Here is a 24478-nt window from a genome sequence, read left to right as displayed (position 1 = left end):
AAGTAAATAGATCTGCTTGTATCAGTAATGGTGAGCCTGAAACAAAGGGATTGTTTAAAAATTCATCCGGTTCACTAATGTTCTTTACTGGTCAGGGAATTAGGTTATTCCATATGCATAGATCCCTGAAAGTTGCCACCCAGGTTGATAAGGTAGTTAAGAAGGTGTACAGTGTGCTAGGTTTTATTGGTAGAGGGATTTAGTAACGGAGCCATGAGGTCATGTTGCAGCTATACAAAACTCTGGTGCAGCTGTACCTGGAGTATTGTGTGCAGTTCTGGTTGCCGCATTATAGTAAACTTTATAGAGACATACAAGATGATCAGCGGATTAGATAGGGTGGGTAGTGAGAGCCTTTTTCCTCTGATGGTGATGGCTAACATGAGGGAGCATAGCTTTAAACTGAAGGGTGATAGATACAGGACAGATGTCAGAAGTAGGTTCTTTACTCAGAGAGTAGTAGGGGCATGGAATGCAGTGCCTGCAACAGTAGTAGACTCACCATCTTTAAGGGCATTTAAATAGTGATTGGATAAACATATGGATGATAATGGTATAGTGTAGGTTAGATGGGCTTCAGATTAGTTTCACAGGTTGGCACAACATCGAGGGCTGAAGGGCCTGTCCTGCACTGTAATATTCAGTGTTCTATGCTCTTAGTGAGCGAATCAGCTGTCAGCCCTATAGGTGACTCCAGGCCCACAGCCATATTATTGACTGTTAGCTGCTGAATGATATGGGCCAGGAAAGCCACTCAAGTTGTAATTACAGAGATTGTTCACCACTTACTTCAGGACAATTAGGAATGTCCACATTCAATGAATGAATAAAAATTATGCTAAAAACATGTAGCTCTGCTTTATATCCCTCACCAGAACAGCTAATGATGTACTTGCCCAGTTACACTTGTTGAAAGCAGATGTGCTGTAAAAGAATTTAATCAAAGTGCATTGTCACAGGAGGGAAGCTGCTAGTATGCAAAAGTTTTCTTTTGAAATTTAAAGTAAAATTTTAAGCATCATAAAGACACCACTCCAGGTTCACACTCTCCTCCTGTTTTCAGACATGTTGGATTTGTTGAGGTGCTGGGACAGATTTTGAGGGGGGAGGTGGCAGGGAGCTAAACAATTCTTATTGAAAATCTGATTTCTGTGGCCAACAACATTTGATTTCTTTGAATAAAATCCTCTGACATACCTCACCTTGAGATACACATGTTTGTTTCTTATTCTTGTGAAGTTTGAGGCTTTTATATTTGTGTGAAACAGCTGCATTGACATAATCTTTTATCCAGTTTGTTTGAACCTTTCTTCAGTAGCCTCCCTCAGAAGTCACATCACAGAAACCTGGATCAGAGCGAACTCATAAAAACTAGACAATTGTTCGGCTTACTGTGGACTTTGTTTGCTAAGTCAATGCGGTTGATTTGTCACAAAACTGAGGAAGGTGTTGCTAAAATACACGTTCATTCAAGGAGTAATTTTAATTGAACAAGACCAAAGAGGTGAGCCTTGGTGAATAGGATAATTAGAGGAGGCGGATTCAAAAATTGAATTTGAGTCTCAAGAATTTTAGTGATTTCTTTTGATCTGTAGTCGCCATTGTATTGCAAGAAATCTGGCAGTCAATTTGTGTACAGCAAAGCCCAATGCACAACAGTTTCTTTTCATGTCGCTGGTTGAGGGACACATTATTAGCAAGGCATCCTGAGAATCTAACTGCTCTTGTTCGAAAAAGTGCAGTTGTGTCAAACAACTCCATCTGAAAGAGCAGGTGCTATACTTGAATTTAAAAATGAACTTATTCTCTCATGGAATGTGGGTTTCATTGGCAAGGCTTGCATTTATTATCCATCTCTAACTGCCCTTGAACTGAAGCCCTTCCCAGCTGTTAACCACATTAAAGTGATTCAGGGACCTTATACAAGCTAGACCAGGTAAAGCAAACAGTCCACTTCCTTAAGCAGCATGAGGAGCTATGTGGGTTTATACATTGTTTCCCAAGCACTGACATTGGCTGTCAACCCCAGATTTGATAACTGAATATAAATTCCAACACATTGGAATTTGAATTCATGTTCTCAGGGCATTAGCCTGGGTTTCGAGAATATCAGTCCATTAACATTACCACAATGACATGAGTTTTTTGGTTCTTAAATCCTTGGAGTAGATGTCCTTCTGCCTCCAAGGCCCATCTCATGTTCTGATTGTTTTAAAGAATCATTTATAGGATATTGGTATTGCTAGCTGTGTCAGCCTTTATTGCCCATCCCTAGTTACCTTTGAGAAGGTGGTGGTGAGCTACTTTCATGAACCACTGCAGTGCACATGCTGTAGCTTGACCCACAATGACCTGAGGAAGGGAATTCCAGGATTTTGACCCAGCAACATTGAAGGAACAGTGATATATTTCCAGGTAAGTGGTTTGGAGGGTAACCTGCAGATGGTGGTGATCTTTTTTTTAGCTATGTGTAAAAGCTCTTACAAGCAGTTTTTGTATTCCTGACTGGTTCATTTACTCACATCCAGGAGGGATTATAAAGTAACCAGTCTCATCCTGAATATTAATGCTGCCCTTATTCTTCAAGATGTAATGGTCATGGGTTTGGAAAGTGCTGTTCTCAGTGTAAATGTTTGTAGGTGCATCTTGTAGATAGTACACGCTGCTGCTACTAAATGTCAGCAGTACAGGAAATGAATGTTTGTGGGTGTAATGCCAATCAAGCCAGCTGCTTTGCCTTAGATGGTGTCAAGCTTCTTCCATGTTGTTGGAGCTGCAACCATCTCGGCAAGTGGGGAGTATTCCATCACACTCCTGACTTGTACCTAGTAGATGGTGGTCAGGCCTTGAGGAATCAGGAGGTGAGTTACATGTTGCAAGATGCCTCATCTCTGACATGCTCTTATAAGCCGTAATATTTATAAGGCTAATCCTGTTGAGTTTCTGATCAGTGATAACTTGCCACTTGTCATCCCAAACTTCTACGTTGTCCAGGTCTTGCTGCATTTGGACATTACAGCTTCAGTATCTGAGAAGAATAATGGTGATGAATCTTGTGTAATCATCAGCAAACATTCACGCCTCTGACCACACGGTGGAGGGAAGGTCAATTTAAGTTGATTTCAATGTAAGCGTATACTTTAAGTTACTCATTGTTATTAGCCCTTGGTCTCCCTCTGTTTTCGGTTTGTAATTTGAGTCCTTAACCTGAAAACAGATGCAAAATGTCTGATATCTCTGCTATTTCCTCTTTTCTCATGACAGTTTCTTCTGACAGTGTTTATAAGTGACTAATGTTTCCTTTAGCTACTCTTTCCCTTTTTTAGATATGTGTAAAAGCTCTTCCAAGCTGTGTTTGTATTCCTGGCTGGTTTATTCATTGACATCAAGGATCGATTGTGAAGTAACTAGTCTCAGCTAGAATATCAGTGGGACACTGCAGTTGTCCCCATTGTGCGGGGGGAAGTGGAAATTAGATGTTGCTGGAAAGTAAGCGTGTGTGAATGTTGAGTGTTGGCAGGACTCAGCTAAACTGTGACGCTGCAAAAGTAATCTAGTCCACTGGCACTCACTGCATGGAATCACGCATTAAGAATAACTCCTCAGGCAAGGTACTTGGAGGGCTGCCAGTATCTGTGGAACTATGCTGGAACCTAAGTTGCGACCTTTGGAGAAAGAAGTGGTGGAGGAAGAAGGTATGACATAAGGGAATATGAACTTATAAGGCTTAGAATATAAGGGTAAAGGTCCTCAGTAGATCATGAGGGTACTTGATTGATTTTGCAAATCAATTACAAGTAGGAAAATAGCCTGCTTTATTATTAGTTGATTTCAGAGAAGCAGCAAATATATGTGGGAACAAAAGAAATAACAAATGTCTCTGGCTGATTCTGCACATTCTTAATGTTGATGAGCTCTAGGAAGCCAGCAGTGACACCTTTTTAATATTTGGTAAAGATCACACCATATGTTTTCATTTAACTGTATGTTGTTCGTTCTCTGAACATTTCGGGGCATGCAGCTACAGCAACTCAGATTCATACAGCGATATTTAAGAGAGCAGATTGTGTCCAGAGGCAGTTCCCAGAAGCTGGGAGGGGAGGTATGTGTTAGGTATAAAGGAGATGGGGAGAGGCTGCACTTCCCTTCAGCATTCTTCCAATCCTATATATTTGTTGACATAAGAACCTCACAACCTGCTACAGAGAAGGTGAGGGCCAAATGAACCAATATAAAATAATTCTGCCAACACTGTATGGTGATGTTTTGTGGACCTATAATTTAAGACAAGAGTCAAAACTTTTTGTTCATTGAATATTTGACAATCCATTTCCAATGTAGACAAAACCTTTGTTTCATTTTTGTTTCTAGTCATCAAAAGCCTTGCTATTTTTGCTTTTTTTGGTGTCAGTGTACAAATACTTAGTACTGTATGTTCACATGCAATTCCTTTGTCTTTGTGTTCAAAATATCCACAGCAGGACATTTGTGTTTGATGTCTCCTGAATCTTTACGTCATTTAACAAGTCACAGGCTTTGGTTACAAACAAAGCATTTGATTTCCAAAAGCTTTTCAGTCAATTTTGAGCTGTCTGAAAACTGTTAGTTTTAGATATCTATGCACTTACGTTCTCCTGCAGCAGATGGTGCTGTTCTGAGTCTCTATTTCTAAGGTCACTGTTTTAGTTGCTTCAACGCAACACTTGACATTGCTTCTAAACTATGGGAGATTGATACAGAGAATGGTAAGGTTTATCATCGCGTGGGCCCATTATCAATAAGCACATTTCGGTTCACAAACTGCAGAGAGTAAGACTCCTTACTTGCTGTTTCCCACAAAGTGCCTATTGATTTCAAACCTCAAAGGAAGCAGTCCCAATAAAGAGCATAGATTCTCTCCTTTCTCTTCACAAGCCAGGCTTAATGCCTGTAGGATGGTGCAGATGTGACATTCGTTCCTGCCGATTAATAGCTGTAAATGTGGCAGTTTGCCCACTCAACATTTGTGTGGGATGTGCCAAACGAATGTAATTTCCTAATGGTCAGAAGATAAAAAGAATGAATTTACATTTATACTATGTCTTCTATTATGGAAGTAGACTCTATCAACAAGATCTGATCATGTGACACAAGCTTCTGATGCTGAGGTGAGGCAGCAAGAATTAAGCTAAGGTAACCCTTGAAGAAAGACAGACTTCCCAATGACCAGTTGGAGTTGGGTTTGAGCCCTGAGATTAAAAAAAAGTAATGCGTTAGTCCCTTACAGTTAAATTATTTCCTCCAGTTTCAATCCCTGATTCCTGTGTATTATATTACAGGAGAGATCTTTTTGTAAAGTTTTGGCAATTAGTTTAGAGTAAGTGATGTCTTCAATGCACATTTTACTGGCATGCAGGGAAAGTGACCATGATAGGTTTGCAATACTTCCTTTCTCTGGTTCTTTATAAATGCATTGGGCTCATGGAATATTAGCCTTTATTGTAAGAGCACTGGAGTAGTGAAGTCTTGCTTCAATTATATGGGAGCGTGGTTAGGCCGCAGCTGGAACAGTGTGTACAGATTTGGTCTCCTTACCTCATATTCCAGTAGAGGGAGTGCAATGAAGGTTCACCAAGCATATTCCTGGGCACCAATTTAAGGCTGGGATGAGGAGTAATGCCTCTTCTCAGAGGATTGTGAGTCTTTGTCCCAGAAAGATGTAAGGGCAGAGTCGATGGGTATATTTAAGGCCGAGATAGAGATATTCTTGACAAGTCAGGGAATCATGGGCTATGGGGAAAGGGCACGAAAGTGGACATAAGGAGTGTTGGACTAACCATGATCCTACTGAATGGTGGAGCAGATTCAAGGGCCAAATGGTCTACTCCTATTCCTATTTCCTATGGTCTTATTGTCTTACATTGGTACTGTCCAGTTTGGGCAAATAGGTATATATTCTCTGAATGATAGCGATCTTATTGAAACTTAGAAAACACTTAACTGCATCTGCCCTGCTTATCCCTTTAAGTTGTTTTTCCCTGAATGCAGTGTTAGAACCATAGAGCACAGTTTTAAAAAAAGAGAGATGCCACTTCTGTTCCAGCTGAGGAGATTTTAATTTTACTTAGAGGTTATGAATATTTAGAATTCTCTACCCCAGAGAGCTGTGGAAACTCAGTCTTTGAGTGCATTCAAGGTAGAGATTGATAGATTTCTGATTGTCAAAGGCATAATGGGATATGGGGATGGACTGGGTAAATGACATTGAAGTGTGGTCAGCCATCGTCGTATTGAATGGCAGTGCAGCCTTAATGGTGTACTCCTGTTCTTGAATACTGAGGAGTATTACCCACTATGATAACATCATGTGGATTTGTGGACAGAGAACAGCATTTTATTAAAATAAATTTCTTCTTGGGATGTGGGTATTGCAAGCTAAGCCAACGTTTAGTACCCAGAAGACTATTCAGAGTCAACAATCTTGTGATGGGTCTGGAGTCACATGAAGGCCAGTCTAAGTGAGGATGGCACATTTGCTTTTGCAAAGGATATTAGTGCCATAAGTCTATCTTTTGCTTTCCAGATTGTTGCGAATTGAGATATCACTATCTCACATGGTTGTCTTCAAATCCATGTTCTCAAAACATTAGCTTGGGTTTCTGGATTATGAGGCCAGTGACATATTATCACTTTGCTAACACCTCTCCCTAGCTAACGTTTGGTCCTCCTCAAAATCTCTGAAATGATATCTAGCACATCAATGTAACCTGAAACCAGTTACTGACATACAATCAATTATATCTTCTTAACGACAAGAGACTTTTCTAGTTAGTCAGGAAGTGGTTCACTATGGCATGCTCATACAATAGAAGATTCCACTAGGAATCTTTCCTTTGTGTGCCTTACAAAGTTTAAATGTATTTCCAAGTTGTGTTGACTCAGCATTCCTTACCAATTCCATCCAGTGTCCTAAATGGACATAGAGCTATTGAGATGTACAGCACGAAAACAGATCCTTCAGTCCAACTCATCAGTGCTGACCAGATATCCTAAATTAATCTAGTCCTATTTGCCAGCATTTGGCCCATATCCCTCTAAACCCTTACAATTCATATACCCATCCAGATGCCTTTTAAATGTTGTAATTGTACCAGCCTCCATCACTTCCTCTGGCAGCTCATTCCATACACGCACCACTCTCTGCGTGACAAAGTTGGCCATTAGGACCCTTTTAAGTCTTTCCCCTCTCACCCTAAACATCACATCTGTTCAGGAGGCATGATGGTACCATTCTAAGTGGAGGAAAAGGATTGATCATCTCCACCAGGTGACTGCCCATTTTACGTCTCCACTGAATTTTATTTCCTGCTTCAGGCCTTTATACAGTGGTAAAGATTCCAGAACTCCAGCAGATGTGTTAGCTCCTAAAAGTCAAAAGTAAAATATATAAATTAGTAAATGCTAGGAATTTTGATAAACTTGATGCCCACATGGAAAATACTTTGTAATGAACAATCTAGATTTAAGAATCAATTAATTTTAGTGGTAAGTTTTAAAAGAGAGGCCAACAGTTACATTTACACACGTGGTATTGGATACTGTGTTCAGTGTCAGTTTATTGCACGGGATTCTTCATTGGAGATGGTAGTGTGTAGTCCTTGTTATTTTAACCTTTTGCTGGCAATTTTACTGGCAGCCTCTGTGGACATTGCCTGCTGTGCTCCCGTATGAACTCCGAGCCTTAAACAAACGTTGCTTGTTGTAAAGCTGTCGAAGAGGGTTACTTTCAGTATGGCGGACAGATGGAGGACACGGATGAATTGGCATGGAAAGTTAAAATAAGAAAACGCTCAGGGCAGAAAAGACACTCATTGTGGAAGCTGACAGCAGAGAACTTTGTTCAAATGTTCTACTGCTTTGGGATTTTTCCTGCTCGGCATCCACTCTTTGATCAGAGTTTGTCAAAGTTCAACTTTTGTATCTCTCGTCAGGAGCTCCAAATGATTTTAGCAGTTTCCTAAAAAAGAAGTATTTGTAGACAGGTTATTCTGCCACTGATTGCATGATTGACTTGTCCCTTATCTAACTCTCTTTATTTCTCTAAAAGGGCTCCACCACAATGGGTGAAGATAAGAGCCCCCAGCTCAGATAATGACTTGACATCTATGTGTGTACTTGTAAGAGTCAAGTGATGGCCTTTGCAATTTCCAGCCACACCGCAACACAACTAGAGCTAGTCAGTGTCCCCCACACTGGCTGGTTAATGACATGTCCATGTGCTTAAAAAAAAGTGCTCATTTTAGATACAGCCCAGTGTTCATCTAAAACAAACACAGAGAATCCTTGAGGAACTCAGCAAGTCTGGGAGCATCTGTGGAGAGAGAAACTGAGTTAATGTTTTGAGTCTGGTACGACTCTCCATCAGTTGTGCCCTTACCCTTCTAGGGGTCACGAGCTTGCACTGTGCTGCTTTGGTGAGTTGCTATGGTGAGTCTTGGATTTAGTTTCGTGCTGCTGCAACTGTGCATCAGTAGTGGAGAGTGAATGTTTATGTTGGTTTTTGGGGTACCAATCAAGAAGGATGCTTTGTCCAGGACAGTATTCAAACTCACGTTTTGGAGCTGCACTCATCCAGGTATTGGGAAGTATTCTGTCACACTCCTGATGTAAGTCTGGTAGATCATGTTGGGTGGCATGGTGGCTCACTGCTGCGTCACCCAATGGGAACCCGGGCTCAATTCCACCCTCGGGAGACTGTTTGTATGGAGTTTGCACCTTCTTTTGATGTCTGCGTGGGTTTCCTCCGGGTGCTCCTGTTTCCGCCCACAGTCCAAAGATGTGCAGGTTAGGTGGATTGGCCATGCTAAATTGCCCATAGTTTCCAGGGAAATGCAGGCTAGGTGGGTCAGCCACGGGAAATGCAGGGTTACATAGATAAGGTAGGGGGGTGGGTCTATGTGGAATGCAGTTCGGAGGGTCGGTGTGGACTTGATGGGCTGAATGGCCAGCTTCCACTCTGTAGGGAGTTTATGATTCTGGAAGGGTGGAAAGGCTTTAGCAGAATAGGAGGTGAGTTTCCAGCCATAGAATTCCCAGCCTTGTCTGTTCTTGAAGACCCAGTATTTCTATGGCTGGTCCAATCCACTTTCTGGTCAATGGTAGTACCCAGGATGTTGAAACTAGATGTGAAAGCATCAGAAGTCCCTTCATGTGTTGTACAGTATGGAAAAGAGGAAAGTGACTTGGCCAACTGGTGCGATTTCACACAGGCTGATCGCCTGGAAGGAACGTGGGATGTAATGTTAAACTTCACCTATAAAACCTTGCACTGAAACAGGCTCTGTGACTTTTGCTGTGCAAATCTTTGTGTGTTTTTCAAAAATAAACAACTATAAAAAGTGTTCATTACGAATATCGACCACATCTCCCGCGCTGCGTCGCCAATCAGATTGCCCATAATGTGTGGGACACAGACTCCACATTATCACTTGAAGAACAAGCAGAAGAGTTGACATGTTTTTCCTGCCTGACAGAGTACTTACACATAAATACAGAAGTCAGGGAGTGACGCTTCAGTTGCGCAGAGCCTGGATCAGACCCCAGTTGCAGTATAACATTCAGTTGGAGGCAACAAACCTGAGGAAAGCTCAATTGGACTTTGGAGCTGGTCTGATGAGCTTCACCAGGATTAATTTATGAATAAACTTGGCTTCTATTCTCTTGAGTTTAGGAAATTGCAAGATAATCTCATTGAGATCTTTAAAGGGATTCAAAGGAATAAAATAAATATAGAGAAATATTTTCCTTTGGTCGGCAAGTCCAGAACAAGAGGGCCAATCTTCAAATTAAAAAGTAAAATTTTGGGAGGGTTGCGGGGGGTGCTTTTTATTTAATGCCGAGGGTTGTAATAAACTGGAGCTCTCCCCTCTTTATGAATGAGGCATATGGAGGCTACGAAATGAGGTGTATAGGTTGAGGGAGTGGGCAAAGCTGTAGCGAATGGAATAGAAAGTGGGAAATGTGCCATTTTTGGCAGGAAGAGTAACAGGGAAGTATGTTATCCAAATGGTGAGGGATTGGAGAGCTCTGAGATGCAGTGGAATCTGGGTGTCCTTGTGCATGTATCCCAAAAGGGTAGTATACAAGGCTCCCCAAGCACTTGCTCCACTCCCAGCTCTGAAATGGCAGGTGAGCCCCGGGGTGGGTGGGGGCAGAGGCAATGCTTCAGGGATATCCACAAAGCCTCACTGGGGATGTACAGCAATCCCACCGACACCTGGGAATCACTGGGACAAGACCGTCCAGAGTGAAAGAGGAGCACCTGGGAAGGTGTCGAGCACCTCGCTGTCGGGGGGGAAAAGCATAGAAGCCAGGCAAAAACCTTGAAAGGAGCACGCTGCTACACCTACACCCCAACCCCACCCTTCCCATGACCACCACCTGCCCCATGGGTAACAGAGGTTGCGGTAGCCACATCGGTCTGTACAGCCACCTCCATCCAGACTCACCCTGAGAGTGGAAGAGAGTCATCCTTGTCTGCAAGGTACCACTAGTGTTGATGATGAGTATACAGTTATTTAGGAAAGCTGAGAGAATATTCACATTTATTGAGAGGTGAATACAAAAATAAGAGGTCATGCTCAGTTATACGTGGCATTGGTGAGATGATATCTGGAGTACTGGGAGCACTTTGATTTCCTTATTTAAGAAAGGATAGAAATGCACTGGGGGATGTTCAGCGAAGGTTTACGAGATTAAGTCCAAAGATGTGCAGGTTAGGTGGATAGACCATGCGAAATTGCTCATAGTGTTCAGGTCTGTGTAGGTTAGGTGCATGAGTCAAGGGAGGTATAGAGTAATAGAGTAGGGGAATGGGTCTGGGTGGGTCACTCTTGGGAGAGTCAGTGTGGACTCATTGGGCCAAATGGCCTGTTTCCACACTGTAGGCATTCGATGATGATTAATTCATGGAATGGATGGATTGGCTAATGTGGAAAGGTTGGACTAGCTAGGCGAGTATCTATTGGAATTTAGCAGAGGTGAATTGATTTAAATATAAAATCCTGAGGGGTCTTGACAGAATAGCTAAGGAAAGGATGTTCCCTCTTATGGGGGAAATCAAGAGCTAGGGGTCACTGTTAAAAAGTCAGGAGTTGCCCATTAAAACAGAGATTAGGCGTTTTCATTTCTTTCAGAGCACCATGAGCTTTTGGAACTCGAAACAGTGGTGGAAGGAGAGTCCTTGAATATTTTTAAGACAGAGGTAGGTAGCTTCTTGTTAAGAGAGGGTTATAAAGTTATCAGGGGTAGGCAGGAAGACGGATTTGAGATTAGAATCAGTTCAGCTGTGATCTTATTGAGTGTTTGTGCAAACTTGAGAGGCTGATCCTTATGTCTGTTTATTCATCCAAAGGTTGTGGAAGAGAGAATTGATTTTTGTTGGGAAAGGGTGTCAAAAGCTATAGAGCAAAGGTGGAAGCAGTGGTACAGATTAGTGGAGATCCAATTAAATGGCTAAATAATCTTCAGAAGCTGAATAATTATCTGATTTGATTTAATTTATTTGTTGTCACAGATACCTTAGTAAAGTGAAAGATTTGGGTTTGTGTGCAGTACAAGTAGTTCATAACAGGCAAAGACACATGGGTCATAAAGTGATTTGAACAGAGCCAAACATACAGAGTAACAGCTGCACAGGAGGTGTTCAAAAGCAAGATCAATATGAGATTCGTAATTTGAGAGGTCTATTCAGCTCTCTTGAAACTGGTCTTGAACTTGTCGGTACATGTGTTTAAGCTTTTGTATCTTCTGCCTGACAGAAGAGGTTGATAGAGATTATAACTGGGGTGGGAGGGCCCTTGATGATTTTGAGTGCCTTTCCGTGGCAATGGACTGCCTAGATGGAGTCAGTGGATGGAAGGTTGGTTTGCGTGATAGCCTGGGCTGTGTTCACGACTTTCTGTCGTTTCTTCTGGTCCTGGGCAGAACAGTTGCTGTACCAAACCGTGATGTCCCCAGTTAAAACACTTTCTATGCTGCATTTGTAAACGATGGTAAAGGTCCTTACGGACATGCCAAATTTCCTTAGCCTCTTGAGGAAGAAGAGGTGCTGTTTTCTTGACCGTCGCATCCAGGTCAGATGTTTGGTGATTGTCACTTCGAGGAACTTAATGTTCTTGACCCTCTTCACCTCAGCTCCGTTGGTATAGATAGGGGTGTGACCTCCCTCTTTCTTTCTGAAGTTAATGATCAGCTCTGTAGTTTTGCTGATGCTGACAGAGAGATTCGGATTTGAATGTCGGGAGGGATGACTCAGAGATGACAACTTACATTTGAGACACAAAGCTGGAAATGTGTTGCTGGAAAAGCGCAGCAGGTCAGGCAGCATCCAGGGAACAGGAGAGTCGACGTTTCGGGCATAAGCCCTTCTTCAGGGCTTATGCCCGAAACGTCGATTCTCCTGTTCCCTGGATGCTGCCTGACCTGCTGCGCTTTTGCAGCAACACATTTCCAGCTCTGATCTCCAGCATCTGCAGACCTCACTTTCTCCATTTGAGACACAAACTAAGGCTTGGTGTAGCTCCCTCAGATGAACAAAGGAGATCCCATACTATCAAACTGAAAAAGGACAAGGGAAATTTTCCAGGATCCTGTTCACCATTTCACCAAGGACCACGAAAATAGATTATTTTTGTCTCGGGACCTTTGATGTATACAAAGTTGCTGCTACACTTGCATATGAAAGTGATTACTTCTTATGGTCTTGGGCAGAGCAGATGCCATACCAAACCGTAATATGCCCAGACAAAACACTTTCTATGCTGCATCTGTAAAAGTTGGTGAGGCCAACAGTAAAGACCAAACAGTCAAATGGGTCTTCAGAACTGTGTTTTCGAGGATTCCATCTTGTCTTTTTCTGTTTTTGAACGTGACAAAGGCTTATCAAAACAACACTATCCCTTTAAAGGTTCAGGACACAGGGGTTGGTCTGTCCAGTTATCTTAACTGGTTTATGATTGGACTTTGTGAACAAGTTATGAATAACAGCAAATGGAATTAAACACCATGCAATAATGAGGCATTATCAGTAATGTGTACATATGCTAGGTTTAGAGATAACGGTGCAAGGTTTTCTTACACAGCTTAACCAAAGAGCATGCGTTAAATTCATGGCTTGGGAGAGGAATAGAATCATAGAGTGGCTACAGCGCACATTTGGCCTGTCCTGTCCACATGACTCTGAGGATGAGTGACTCCCCTAGCCCCATTCCTCTGCCTTTTCCATGTAGTGCTACTTTGTTTTTCCTCATTAGAAATCTGTGTGAAAGGCGGGATTGACTTTGCCTCCATAGCACTCTCAAATAGACCATTCCAGATCCTAATCCCTCACTGTGTGAGAGAGGCTTCCTCAAATCACCATTACTATTTCTGTCTACCAACTTGTACCTATGTCTGATCCTTGATACTTCTACCAACTGAATTATTTTCTTCTTATCTGCTCTGTCCAGATCGCTCATGATTTTGAAAGCTTCTATCAAATCGCCTCTTGAAATGTCCCCATCAAAGAAAGCCCTGACTTCTACCATCTGCGTTTCTTACCACTGCAGCGATTCTCCTGAACCTTTCCTCTGTTCTCTCCAATATCTTCACAGCTGTCCTAATGTATGGTGCCCAGGCACTTCCGTTCCTGTGGATGTAATGTTTGTACATTGCCATAAATGTCTATTGGATACTTCAAAGCCATGAAAGCTACGCCTAGTTTCACTTCTTATGGGACATGACATGAGCAATGCCACATCAGATAAAATACTCTGTTGGAGGAAAAATAATACATTGAACCTAAGTCAACTCCACACTCCCCCTTCCCCTCCATATCCCTTGATTCCCTCAGTGTCTTACAATCTGCCAATCCCTGTTTTGATTGTACCCAAGGATTGAGCATCCACAGACCACAGTGGGGCAGCACAGTGGTTCAGTGGTTAGCACTGCTACCTCACAGCACTAGGGTCCCAGGTTCGAATCCAGCCTCGGGTGACTATCTGTGTGGAGTTTGCACATTCTCCCTGTGTCTGCGTGGGTTTCCTCCGGGTGCTCTGGTTTCCTCCCACAGTCCAAAGATGTGTAGGTCAGGTGAATTGGCCATGCTAAATTGCCCATAGTGATAGGTGCATTAGTTAGAGGGAAATGGGTCTGGGTAGGTTACTCTTCAGAGGGTCAGTGTGGACTTGTTGGGCCGAAGGGCCTGTTTCCATACTGTAGGGAATCTAATCCAAAAATTGCTCCTCGCTGCAGTTCTAAGTTTCTGGCCCCTTATTCCAAGATTCAGCCCCTATTTCTAGACCCTCTCACCAGAGAAAACAACCTCTCGGTGTGTCTAAACTCCATAGATTTATATGTATTTTTATTTTGTTAATATCTCTCATTCTTCTAAATTTTCAGTCCCTCTGACCCCCTTCTTTTCTCTCACCAATTTGGCTGTTGCATGACCCATCAAAGAGCAGACCCTTCTAACCACTTCCTTCTCCTCTCCACCTCTTCAGAGCTTAGAAGTATGGACAAAATTAGGCATTCTTGCTCCTGGAGCCTGTTCTGTCTTCTTTAAAATCAGCCATCAAGCTCTGCCCATGTTACCAACCCTTTGGTCACCCGGCTTAATTCCATCTCTTTGCCCAGTTTTCCTTCCTCATCCTAGGGGTGAGACTCTGACCAGCATTTCCTGTTAGGAAAACTCCATTCTGAGAGTGCACTTGGTGGGAAACTGAGCCCCGCACACGTCGATTGTCTGCAAGATTGAGAAGCCGTGCCAGAGTGCAGATCGGGTGCTTGAGTGAGATTGAGCAACACTGAGAGCTTAGCAGCATGGTGTAAACACAACAATCCCTCCATCAACATCAGCGAAATGAAGGAGCTTGTCATTGACTTCTGGAAGCAGAGCGGAGGGCACACCTTTGCCTGCATCAATGATGCTGAGGTGGAGATGGTCAACAGCATCAAGTTCCTGGGAGTGATGATCACCAGTCTGTCCGGGTCCACCCATGCCAATGCAATGGCCAAGGTGTCTCTACTTCCTCAGGAGGCTAAGGAAATTTGGCATATCCACAAGGATTCTTACCAAATTTTATAGATGCCCCATGGAAGGTGTCCTATCTGGATGCATCACAGCGTGGTTTGGCAATGCTCTTCCCAAGACCGCAAAAAAAAATACAGAATTGTAAACACAGCCCAGTCCATCAGACAAACCAGCCTCCCATCTACTGACTCCATCTATACTTCCTGCCAACTCTGGAAAGCAACCAACATAATCAAAGACCCCTCCCACCCCGGTTACACTCTCTTCCAGCGGGCAGAAGATATAACATTTGTAGGCACATGCGAAAAAGTCCAAGAACAGCTTCTTCCCCGCTGTTATCAACTTTTGAACGGACCTCTCAAATGTTAACGCTGATCTCTTTTTCTCTCTCTGCAGCTGTGAGACTTATTCTGCACTCTGTTCTGCTACCCTGATGCACTTTGTATAGCCCACAAAACAATATTTCTCACTGTATCTCGGCATATGTGACAACAGCCAATCAACTTAGTTGTGTTCCTCCCAAACCCAGTCTCAGGACGGAGCAGACTGTGAGCATGTATCCTTCTAATCATGCCAACAATGCCAGCAAGTCCTTGTCCAATAATAGACGTTCTTTTAAAAAGAAAGTTAGCAGAATAAAACCTACAGCACAAGCTGTTCTGTACAGGGCACTGTACTGGCAGTAACGGAAGAGTCAAAGCATCTAGCCTGTGAGATTGTCTTCATTGCCATGTTAAAAGTGTGAAGAAGAATGAGGTCAACTGCTTTGCGATCAAAGTACAAACAATGCATACTTAAACAGCAATTAACTTGAACAGAAAGTACAACTCACAACTTCGACCGTAAAACCCTTTGGTTATAAAATGTAATGTCAAAGCCAATCCTAGCCTTTGTTTCATGTTTTGTAACAAACACCTAGTGATTCCAACAAAGGTTGTAAAGACCTTTGCATCAAATAAAGTCCATTTACAGTGATGTTCTGTTCTTGTGAGTAAACACACAGGTGAATACTTGCTTTTTCTTAATCAGAAGTGGAACGTGCTCTCCGGAGGAAGGTTATAACAAAAAAAAAACTAGCTGGGATGCCTATATTGTGGATTGTTTGTAACTGGCAAATGCGCGAACAGGAGCAGAAAGCATGGCTCATTTTGCAAGATCCCACTCGATCCCTCGTTTGAAGCTAGGCGTCAGTCGAAGGAAGCATGTATCAAAGGCAGGTCTGATAATCCAAACTCCTCACATTGTAAGTCAGGCTCCGTTAACCCTCCAAGTTTTTTTGTTTGAAGTGCATGGCACAGAAATAGGTCACTGGGATAATTTTGTCCCTGTTGTCTCTTTGTTAGAACAATGAATATTTAATCTCTTTCTCGGCTTCACATGACGGGGACAGGGTTAGATTTTGAAGGCACATTGCATAAGTTGAACTTGGAGTTCTTTAAGAATGGGAGATTTGGGGACTTTTCTGATTGAGCTGTTTGAAATGTTTATTGAGTGGGTAAATACAGTGGATGAATTAGTGTGGAAGCAAAAATGGCAGTCAAAATCAAAATTAAAGCTGGTTCATTCAGGAACAGCATCTTCTCAGAAACCTGTGAATGTTGGAGCAATTAGGGTTTTCTTGACTGAGAGGTTTATATGAGGTAAGTCTATCCGGGGATAGTGAGCAAAAACAGATTAATGGATTTGGGGCACAGGTCAAACATGATCTAATACCAAAGTAGACCAGGCTGAAGGGGCTGAATAGCCTCCTTTTCAGCTGACTCCTCTTCAAAACACAATCGTTTCTGACATAGCTGCATGTGGCAAAGACTTGCAAAGGTGTCCTTTTGCTTTGATTCTTCTTGGGCAGTACAAATGTAACAGGGAGAATAGTGAGGACACTACAGCTCAGGCTGTAGACAGCAAGCAGAGTTCCAAAACAATCAAATGTATTTATCAAGAATTGTATGCAATGTTTTGCAAATGTTTAATATTATGTTATAGCTTAGAATCATCTTTTACAGGGTACGTGTACTTCCAATGCCTTCAGGCAATTATTGCTGTTGACATAGGAAACACTTTCAGATCTGTGTTCACTGCTCATTATCGAGTGGATCCTGACATTTCAAAGGGAAGTTTTCTCACTAACCAAAGCTATTTAAGGTTCCTCCATTTTGCCCTGCTGCATGTCTGCAGTTCCTGACTCTTGCCTGGCAGTGACAGTCCTGAACGATTTCCCAGGTGTAAAATGCAAACATTTGGAGAGCAGAGAAGGAAAAGCCTGCATTTCTATGGCACCTGTCACAACCTCAGGGAGTCCCAAAGCGCTTTGTAATCAGTGAAGTACTTTGTGAAGTATAGTCACAGCTGTAATGTACAAAACATAGCAATCAACTTGCACATGATCAGCTCTTCCAAACAGCAGTGCAGTGATAGTGTTGGAATTTGGGGACAGAAAAAGAAATGTGTAACTTGCACTTGTTCCAACTCAACAAAATAGGTTCACTGGTTCATTTTCACAGTCAACCCTGTCTGGTTGAAATGTAAACACAGTCAGGCAGTTGGCTGTCAATCATCACTAATTGGTGCATTTTCCTTGGCAACATCTCGGGTTATCGGGTTCAATTCCCGCCTCAGGTGACTGACTGTGTGGCGTTTGCACGTTCTCCCCATGTCTGCATGGTTTTCCTCCGGGTGCTCCGGTTTCCTCCCACAGTCCAAAGATGTGCAGGTCAGGTGAATTGGCCATGCTAAATTGCCCGTAGTGTTAGGTAAGGGTTAAATGTAGGGGTGTGGGTGGGTTGCGCTTTGGCGGGTCAGTGTGGACTTGTTGGGCTGAAGGGCCTGTTTCCACACTGTAATGTAATGTAATGTAATCTAATCTAATCTAATCTCGACTGATTTTGCAGATCTTTGAGGAGAAAGTGAGGTCTGCAGATGCTGGAGATCAGAGATGGAAATGTGTTGCTGGAGGAGAATCGACGTTTCGGGCATTAGCCCTTCCTGAAGAAGGGCTAATGCCCGAAACGTCGATTTTCCTGATTTTGCAGATCACCTGTTTCGGTCATAAATGTCGGCCTTGACAAAAAGGAAGATTTCCCCTTCTGTTCTTTGAAATAATGCAACAGATTTTCTATGCCCAATTTAGAGGATAGGCAGTCTCAGTTTAACACCAATTTTGGAAAGGCAACATCACCGACAGTGCAGCATTCCCCTCAATGCACAGAAGGTCAGCCGAGATTTTGCCTTTTCCTCTGTGGAAATGAATAGTGCACTCACAACCTTTCAGCTCACATGTGTTTGTGCTATCAGCGAATCATCATCAATATTATATGAATGATTTAATTAAACTGTGGGTGTGACAATCTGAAACAAAACAGAAATTGCTTTAAAACTTAGCAGGTCTGGCAGCATCTGTGGAGATGGAAACAGAGTTCATGTTTTGAGTCCAGTGATGTTAATACTGCTTTCTCACCACAGATGTTACTGGACCTGCTGAGCTTCTCCAGCAATTTCTGTTTTTGTTATACGAATAGTTGTTTGGTACCACAGAAGTTGGATAATGCTGACGAATAATAAATTTTATTGGAACTTTTTGTCTGTGCTCAACAGGACAATTTGTAAGAGTTCCCGTTCAAGGGAAAGCCAACATTTATGAGAGGAAAGCACTGATTGGCTGGCGAGTGGATTGTGATCGGTAGAGATGTTGCCATGGAAAATGCACCAGTCAGTGATGATTGACAGCTAACTGCCTGACCTTATTTACATGTTAACCAAATAGGTTGACTGTGAAAATCAATCAGTGAATGGCTGTCACCTATTTTGCTGAGTTGAAAGAAGTGTATTTACATGTTTTTTTCTGTCTGCAAATTTTATCAATCCTATAGGGCAGCACGGTGGCACAGTGGTTAGCACTGTTGCCTCACAGCACCAGAGACCCGGGTTCAATTCCCGCCTCAGGCGACTGACTGTGTGGAGTTTCTCCCACAGTCCAAAGATGTGCAGGTCAGGTGAATTGGCCATGCTAAATTGCCTGTAGTGTTAGGTAAGAGGTAAATGTAAATATAGGGGTAGGGGTATGGGTGGGTTGTACTTCGGCGGGTCGGTGTGGACTTGTTGGGCCGAGGCCAAAGGGCCTGTTTCCACACTGTAATGTAATCTAATCTAAAAAAAACTAATCTATAGAGAGAATGCAAAGTAATGCATTGCAGGTTAATTTTTACTTTGGCTGACATTGTTTGTCTGTCTAAACCTTAAAATAACCCCTCCTTAACAACTTTGTATTGTATGCATTCTTCTTGTACAGTCTTGCTGAGGGCTAGACAAGAATGAGGGCTTCACTGTGGTATATTTCCACCCTTATTTGAGAACAGTACAGCAGGATTCTGTGGACTCTCTCAAAGAGTCATTATTACAGGAGTAAAGAGTGTCAGTTGTGCTGTAATGTCAGTTTGTTGTTTTTGAACAGAGGCTTCAGTGGAAGTGTTGCATGTGAGGAAGTCATTAGATTAGCAAATGTTTTTTTTTAGAAGTTCCTGGCTGTTACATGGAAAGCTGGTGCCAGTTCTGGGAACTGTCAAACAAAATATATGAGAGTATTACCAAACAAATATTCAAGCATGCTACCCTTCATGTATTGTTTCTGTAAGGAAGAGGCATATCTTTTTAAAGTGCTTTATCACACCCTCAGGATATCCCAAGTGCTCCATGTACTATTTGAAACACAGTGCTTTGAAACGCAGACCCATTACGACAAAAGCAGTAGCCGATTTGTATTTGATGAAGGTGTTGTGACCAGCAAATCAGATGAGTGCTGGTTGAGGGAGGAGTGTTGGGCAGGACGCTGGAAGAGCTCCCCACTTGCCTTCATTGGCACGTTTTCTTCCAAACTGAATAGTTCTTTTTGTCCTCGGCTCTTCCATCTGTGAAGGAAAGGAATTGTGTCTGCAGCAGTGCGGAAAAATGAACTGTTAGAAGTTTCAGTCCTTCAGCTCAATTATCTCAGCTCCTTGCTGAAGTCATCGAAAACAAACCCACTGCCTCCTCTCTCACTTCATGGGCTTATATCTTTCTATACTTCAAGCATTGAATTTTTATTGTAAGTCATTTGCTGCTTCAAAGCTTTTAAAGAAGTCTGGAAAATAATCAAGAAAGCCAAAGGAACTCTTACCAAAGGAACAGGCCCAAGGAATTGAATGGCCTACTCTTGTCCCTATATTCCTAATTTCATACAAATCTTTTAAAAATATCTAATTGCCGTATAAAAGGAGGTAACATTATAACCAACATAAACACACAGACAATGGTGTGCGTTAACCTTGTGACAAAATTATGAGCTTTTTATATGTTTCTCGCGCTGGTGAATGGGGTGTGGCCAACACTGTAAAAAAATGTTACGCAAAGCATGTTGCAACTTCTGTGTAACCAAGCACTAGTATGCCAAAAGCTATGTTGCCCACCTGGTGCCAGGGTCAAGGGCATCTCCTCAGGGTTGGTTCAGCAACTTTGAGCAGGAGGGGAACAATCTATCTTGATGTGCTCCATGAGAAATCCAACAATCGTGATGAGACTAAGAAAGAGATTTTGTTGGGGGGGGGGGGGAGCGTGAGCAGCTCGAGGCTCAGTTAGGAAACAGAAACACAAAGGCAATGATTTTTTGGATTACATTCAGAGCAAACTTTCATAGGGTAAATAAGATTAGAGAGTTGATTAGGGTAAGGAAAGGGTTTCATTTCATGAAGCACTCGTGCCCCTGGGGAAACAGGAAACTTTACAATTGTCGTGGACTTCATCTGAACCGCACTGTAATGATGAATTGTAAAAGTAATAAAGAAGAAAGGACATAAAAATAAATAGTTGGGAGTAGGGCTCATCGGATTTGAGATCTAGAAAATTAAAGAGAAACATCAAAGCAATACTGTACTGTTAGATTGCGATGTTGTTAATGAAAACCTGAGTGTGACAGAGAGAGACTGTGCAAACATAAGAGTGTAAAAGCAATAAGGCCAAAGTAGAGAATAACAGCAAAAAAGACAGAATTTAAAGGCTCTTTATGTGATTGCATGCAACATTTGTCATCAGATGGATGAAATAAATTGGAATGAATGAGTATGATAAGATAGCTATTACAGAGAAAGGATTGTAAAGGATTATTGAAAGGTGTTCTGGAAGAACCAAAAGAAGCGAAAATGAGGTGGGGTAGCTCTGATAATGAAGGCTGAGATCAGTACAGTCTGAAGGAATTATCTTGTTTCAGAAGGGAAAATGTAGCATCAATTTAGGTGGAGATGAGAAATCACAAACTCAAGAAGTTACTGGTGAGAATGGTTTGTAAGGCCTCTGACAACAGCTACACTGTAGGGCAGAGTATAAACCAAGAAATTACAGAGGCTTGTCAGAAAAGAATTGCATTAATTATGGGGGATTTGAATCTTCTTATTGATTGTCAGAAGTAGCCTGGATGATGAGTTCCCAGAATATAGTCTAGACTGTTCTTCAGAACAATGCTTTTGGAATCAACTGGGAAACAGGCTGTTTTTAGTCCCGGTAGAGCAGGATTCATTAATATAGAATCCTTTACGGAAGAGTAAACAATAGAATTCTAGAGTCAGTTTGAATTATCGAGGTTTGGATATGAATCTACTATTTAGAACTGAGGTAAAGGCAATTGCAAGGGTATAAATATGGAGCTGGCTGTATGGTATGGGAGAGTGGGTTGAAAGGTAAGATGGTAGGGGAGCACTGGTGGGCTTTTAAAGAGCTGCTTCACACCTCTGAACAAAGATTCACTCAATTGAGACAGTATGACGTGTGAGAAGGATGCACCATCCTTGGATAACTAAGGAAATAAAAGATGTGGCTGATTGATCAGTGGTGGGTTTGTTGTTGGAGGTGATTCTGAAAGATAGGATTTATATGCATATGGACAGGCAAAGAATGATTAGGGATAGGCAGCATGGTTTTGTGTGAGGGAAATCGTGTCTCTCAAACTTGATTGAGATTTTTCAGGAAGTAATCAAAAAGATTGATGAGGGATGAGTGGTAGACATTGTTTACTTGGATTTTAGTAAAGCATTTGTCAAGGTTCCGCATGACAGACTAGTAACTAAAGTTAAGTCACACAGGATTCAGAAAAGAACTTGTCAATTAAGTACAAAATTGTTTTTCAGATTGGAGGCCTGTGACCAACAGTGTTCCATAGGGATTGGTACTGGGTCCACTTTTGTTTATCATTTATATAAACGATTTGAATGAGAATGTAAGAAGCGTGGTTAGTAAGTTTGTGGATACCACCGCAATTGGTGGCATAGTGGACAATGAAGAAGGGTATCTAAGATTACAAAGAGCTCCCAATCAATTTGGTCAATGAGCTGAGGAGTGGTTGATAGAGTTTAATTTGAATAAATTCGAGATATCGCATTTTGGTAAAACAAACAAGGGCAGGCCTTATACAATTAATGTTGGGGCCTTGGTTAGTGTTGTAGAACACAGAGACCTAGGGGTTCAGGTACATCGTTCTTTGAAATTTGTATCACAGTAGACAGGGTGGTTAAGAAGGCATTTAGCACACTTGCCTTCATTGCTCAGACCATTGAGTATAGGAGTTGGAACATCATGTTGAGGTTGTACAAGACATTGATGAAGCCTCTTCTGAAGCATTGTTAGCAGTTCAGGACACCCTGTTATAGGAAGGATATTATTAAACTGGAGCAGGTTCAGAAGAGATTTACCAGGATGTTGCCAGGAATGAAAAGCTTGCGTTTTAAAACGAGGCCGGATAGGTTGGGTCTTTTTTGCTGGAGTGTAGGAGGTTGAGGGGTAACCTTATAGAAGTTTATAACATCATGAGGAGCATAGATGAGGTGAATAGCAAAGTTGGAGGAGTGAATTGTTGCTAGAACTGTGCAGAGCATTGGTGAGACCATAGTTGGAAGAGTTCATAACTAGAGGAGAAAGATTTAAAAAAAACACATGAGGGGCAACTTCTTTACACAGAGTGGTTTGTGTGTGGAATGAACTGCCAGAGGAAGTGGTGGATGCTGGTACAGTTAAAACATTTCAAAGACGTTTAGATAAATACATGATAAGGTGATTTCAACTTCCCAAACTTCCAATCAAACATTGATTGGAAGCTCTTTAGATCAAGTAGATTGGATGGGGCGGTGTTTGTGCAGTGTGCACAGGAAGCTTTTCTAACTCCGTATGTAGATTGCCCGACCAGAGGGGAGGCCATATTGGATTTGGTACTTGGTAACGAACAGGGACAAATGATGGGCTTGTTAGTGGGTGAACGTTTTGGTGATGGTGACCACAATTCTGTGACTTTCACCTTGGTTATGGAGAGAGATAGGTGCGTGCAACAGGGTAGGTTTTACAATTGGGGGAAGGGTAATTACGATGCTGTAAGACAGGATCTGAGGAGCATAAGTTGGGAGCATAGGCTGTCAGGGAACGATGTCGTGGAAATGTGGAACTTTTTCAAGGAACAGATACGACGTGTCCTTGATATGTATGTACCTGTCAGGCAGGAAAGAGATAGTCATGTGAGGGAACCTTGGTTGACGAGGGAGGCTGAATGTCTTGTAAAGAGGAAGAAGAAGGCTTACATAAGGTTGAGGAAACAGGGTTCAGACAGAGCAGTGGAGGGATACAGGATAGCCAGAAGGGACCTGAAGAAAGGGATTAGGAGAGCCAAGAGAGGGCATGAAAAATCTCTGGCGGATAGGATCAAGGATAACACAAAGGCATTTTATGCGTATGTGAGAAACAAGAGAATGACGAGAACGAGGGTAGGTCCAATCAAGGACAGTAGTGGAAGACTGTGTATTGAGTCGGAAGAGATAGGAGAGGTCTTAAATGAGTACTTTTCTTCAGTATTTACAAACGAGAGGGACCGTATTGTTGAAGAGGAGAGTGTGAAACGGACTGATAAGCTAGAGGAGATACTTGTTAGGAAGGAAGACGTGTTGGGCGTTTTGAAAAACGTGAGGATGCACAAGTCCCCTGGTCTGACGGGATATATCCTAGGATTATGTGGGAAGCAAGAGAGGAAATTGCAGAGCCGTTGGCAATGATCTTTTCGTCTTCACTGACACCGGGGGTGGTACCAGGGGACTGGAGAGTAGCGAATGTTGTGCCCCTGTTCAAAAAAGGGAATAGGGATAACCCCGGGAATTACAGGCCTGTTAGTCTTACTTCTGTGGTAGGCAAAGTAATGGAAAGGGTACTGAGGGATAGGATTTATGAGTATCTGGAAAGACACTGCTTGATTAGGGACAGCCAGCACGGATTTGTGAAGGGTAGGTCTTGCCTTACAAGTCTTATTGAATTCTTCGAGGAGGTGACCAAGCATGTAGATGAGGGTAGAGCAGTGGATGTAGTGTACATGGATTTTAGTAAGGCATTTGATAAGGTTCCCCATGGTAGGCCTATGCGGAAAGTCAGGAGGCA

General features: G+C 42.4%; 1 protein-coding gene across 7 annotated transcripts in view; it reads left to right on the top strand.

Annotated features, from left to right (window-relative positions):
* pde3a (phosphodiesterase 3A, cGMP-inhibited) overlaps positions 1-24478 on the top strand; it is a 487762-nt gene that overhangs the window by 30083 nt on the left and 433201 nt on the right. The window contains exon 1 of one of the 7 annotated variants that reach the window (XM_043713456.1): positions 3561-3695. The exons of 5 other annotated variants lie outside the window; for them this stretch is intronic. In XM_043713456.1, the coding sequence (XP_043569391.1) occupies positions 3576-3695 (120 nt within the window). In that variant the 5' untranslated portion in view covers positions 3561-3575. Of the gene's footprint in view, positions 1-3560; positions 3696-16042; positions 16293-24478 lie in introns of those variants that run through there. One more of the 7 variants, XM_043713457.1, reaches the window with a different exon arrangement.

Source organism: Chiloscyllium plagiosum, chromosome 23 (assembly GCF_004010195.1).
Source record: "Chiloscyllium plagiosum isolate BGI_BamShark_2017 chromosome 23, ASM401019v2, whole genome shotgun sequence".
Taxonomy (NCBI): domain Eukaryota; kingdom Metazoa; phylum Chordata; class Chondrichthyes; order Orectolobiformes; family Hemiscylliidae; genus Chiloscyllium; species Chiloscyllium plagiosum.
Note: the sequence above shows the minus strand (reverse complement) of the source record. Positions and strands in the feature narration are given on the sequence as shown.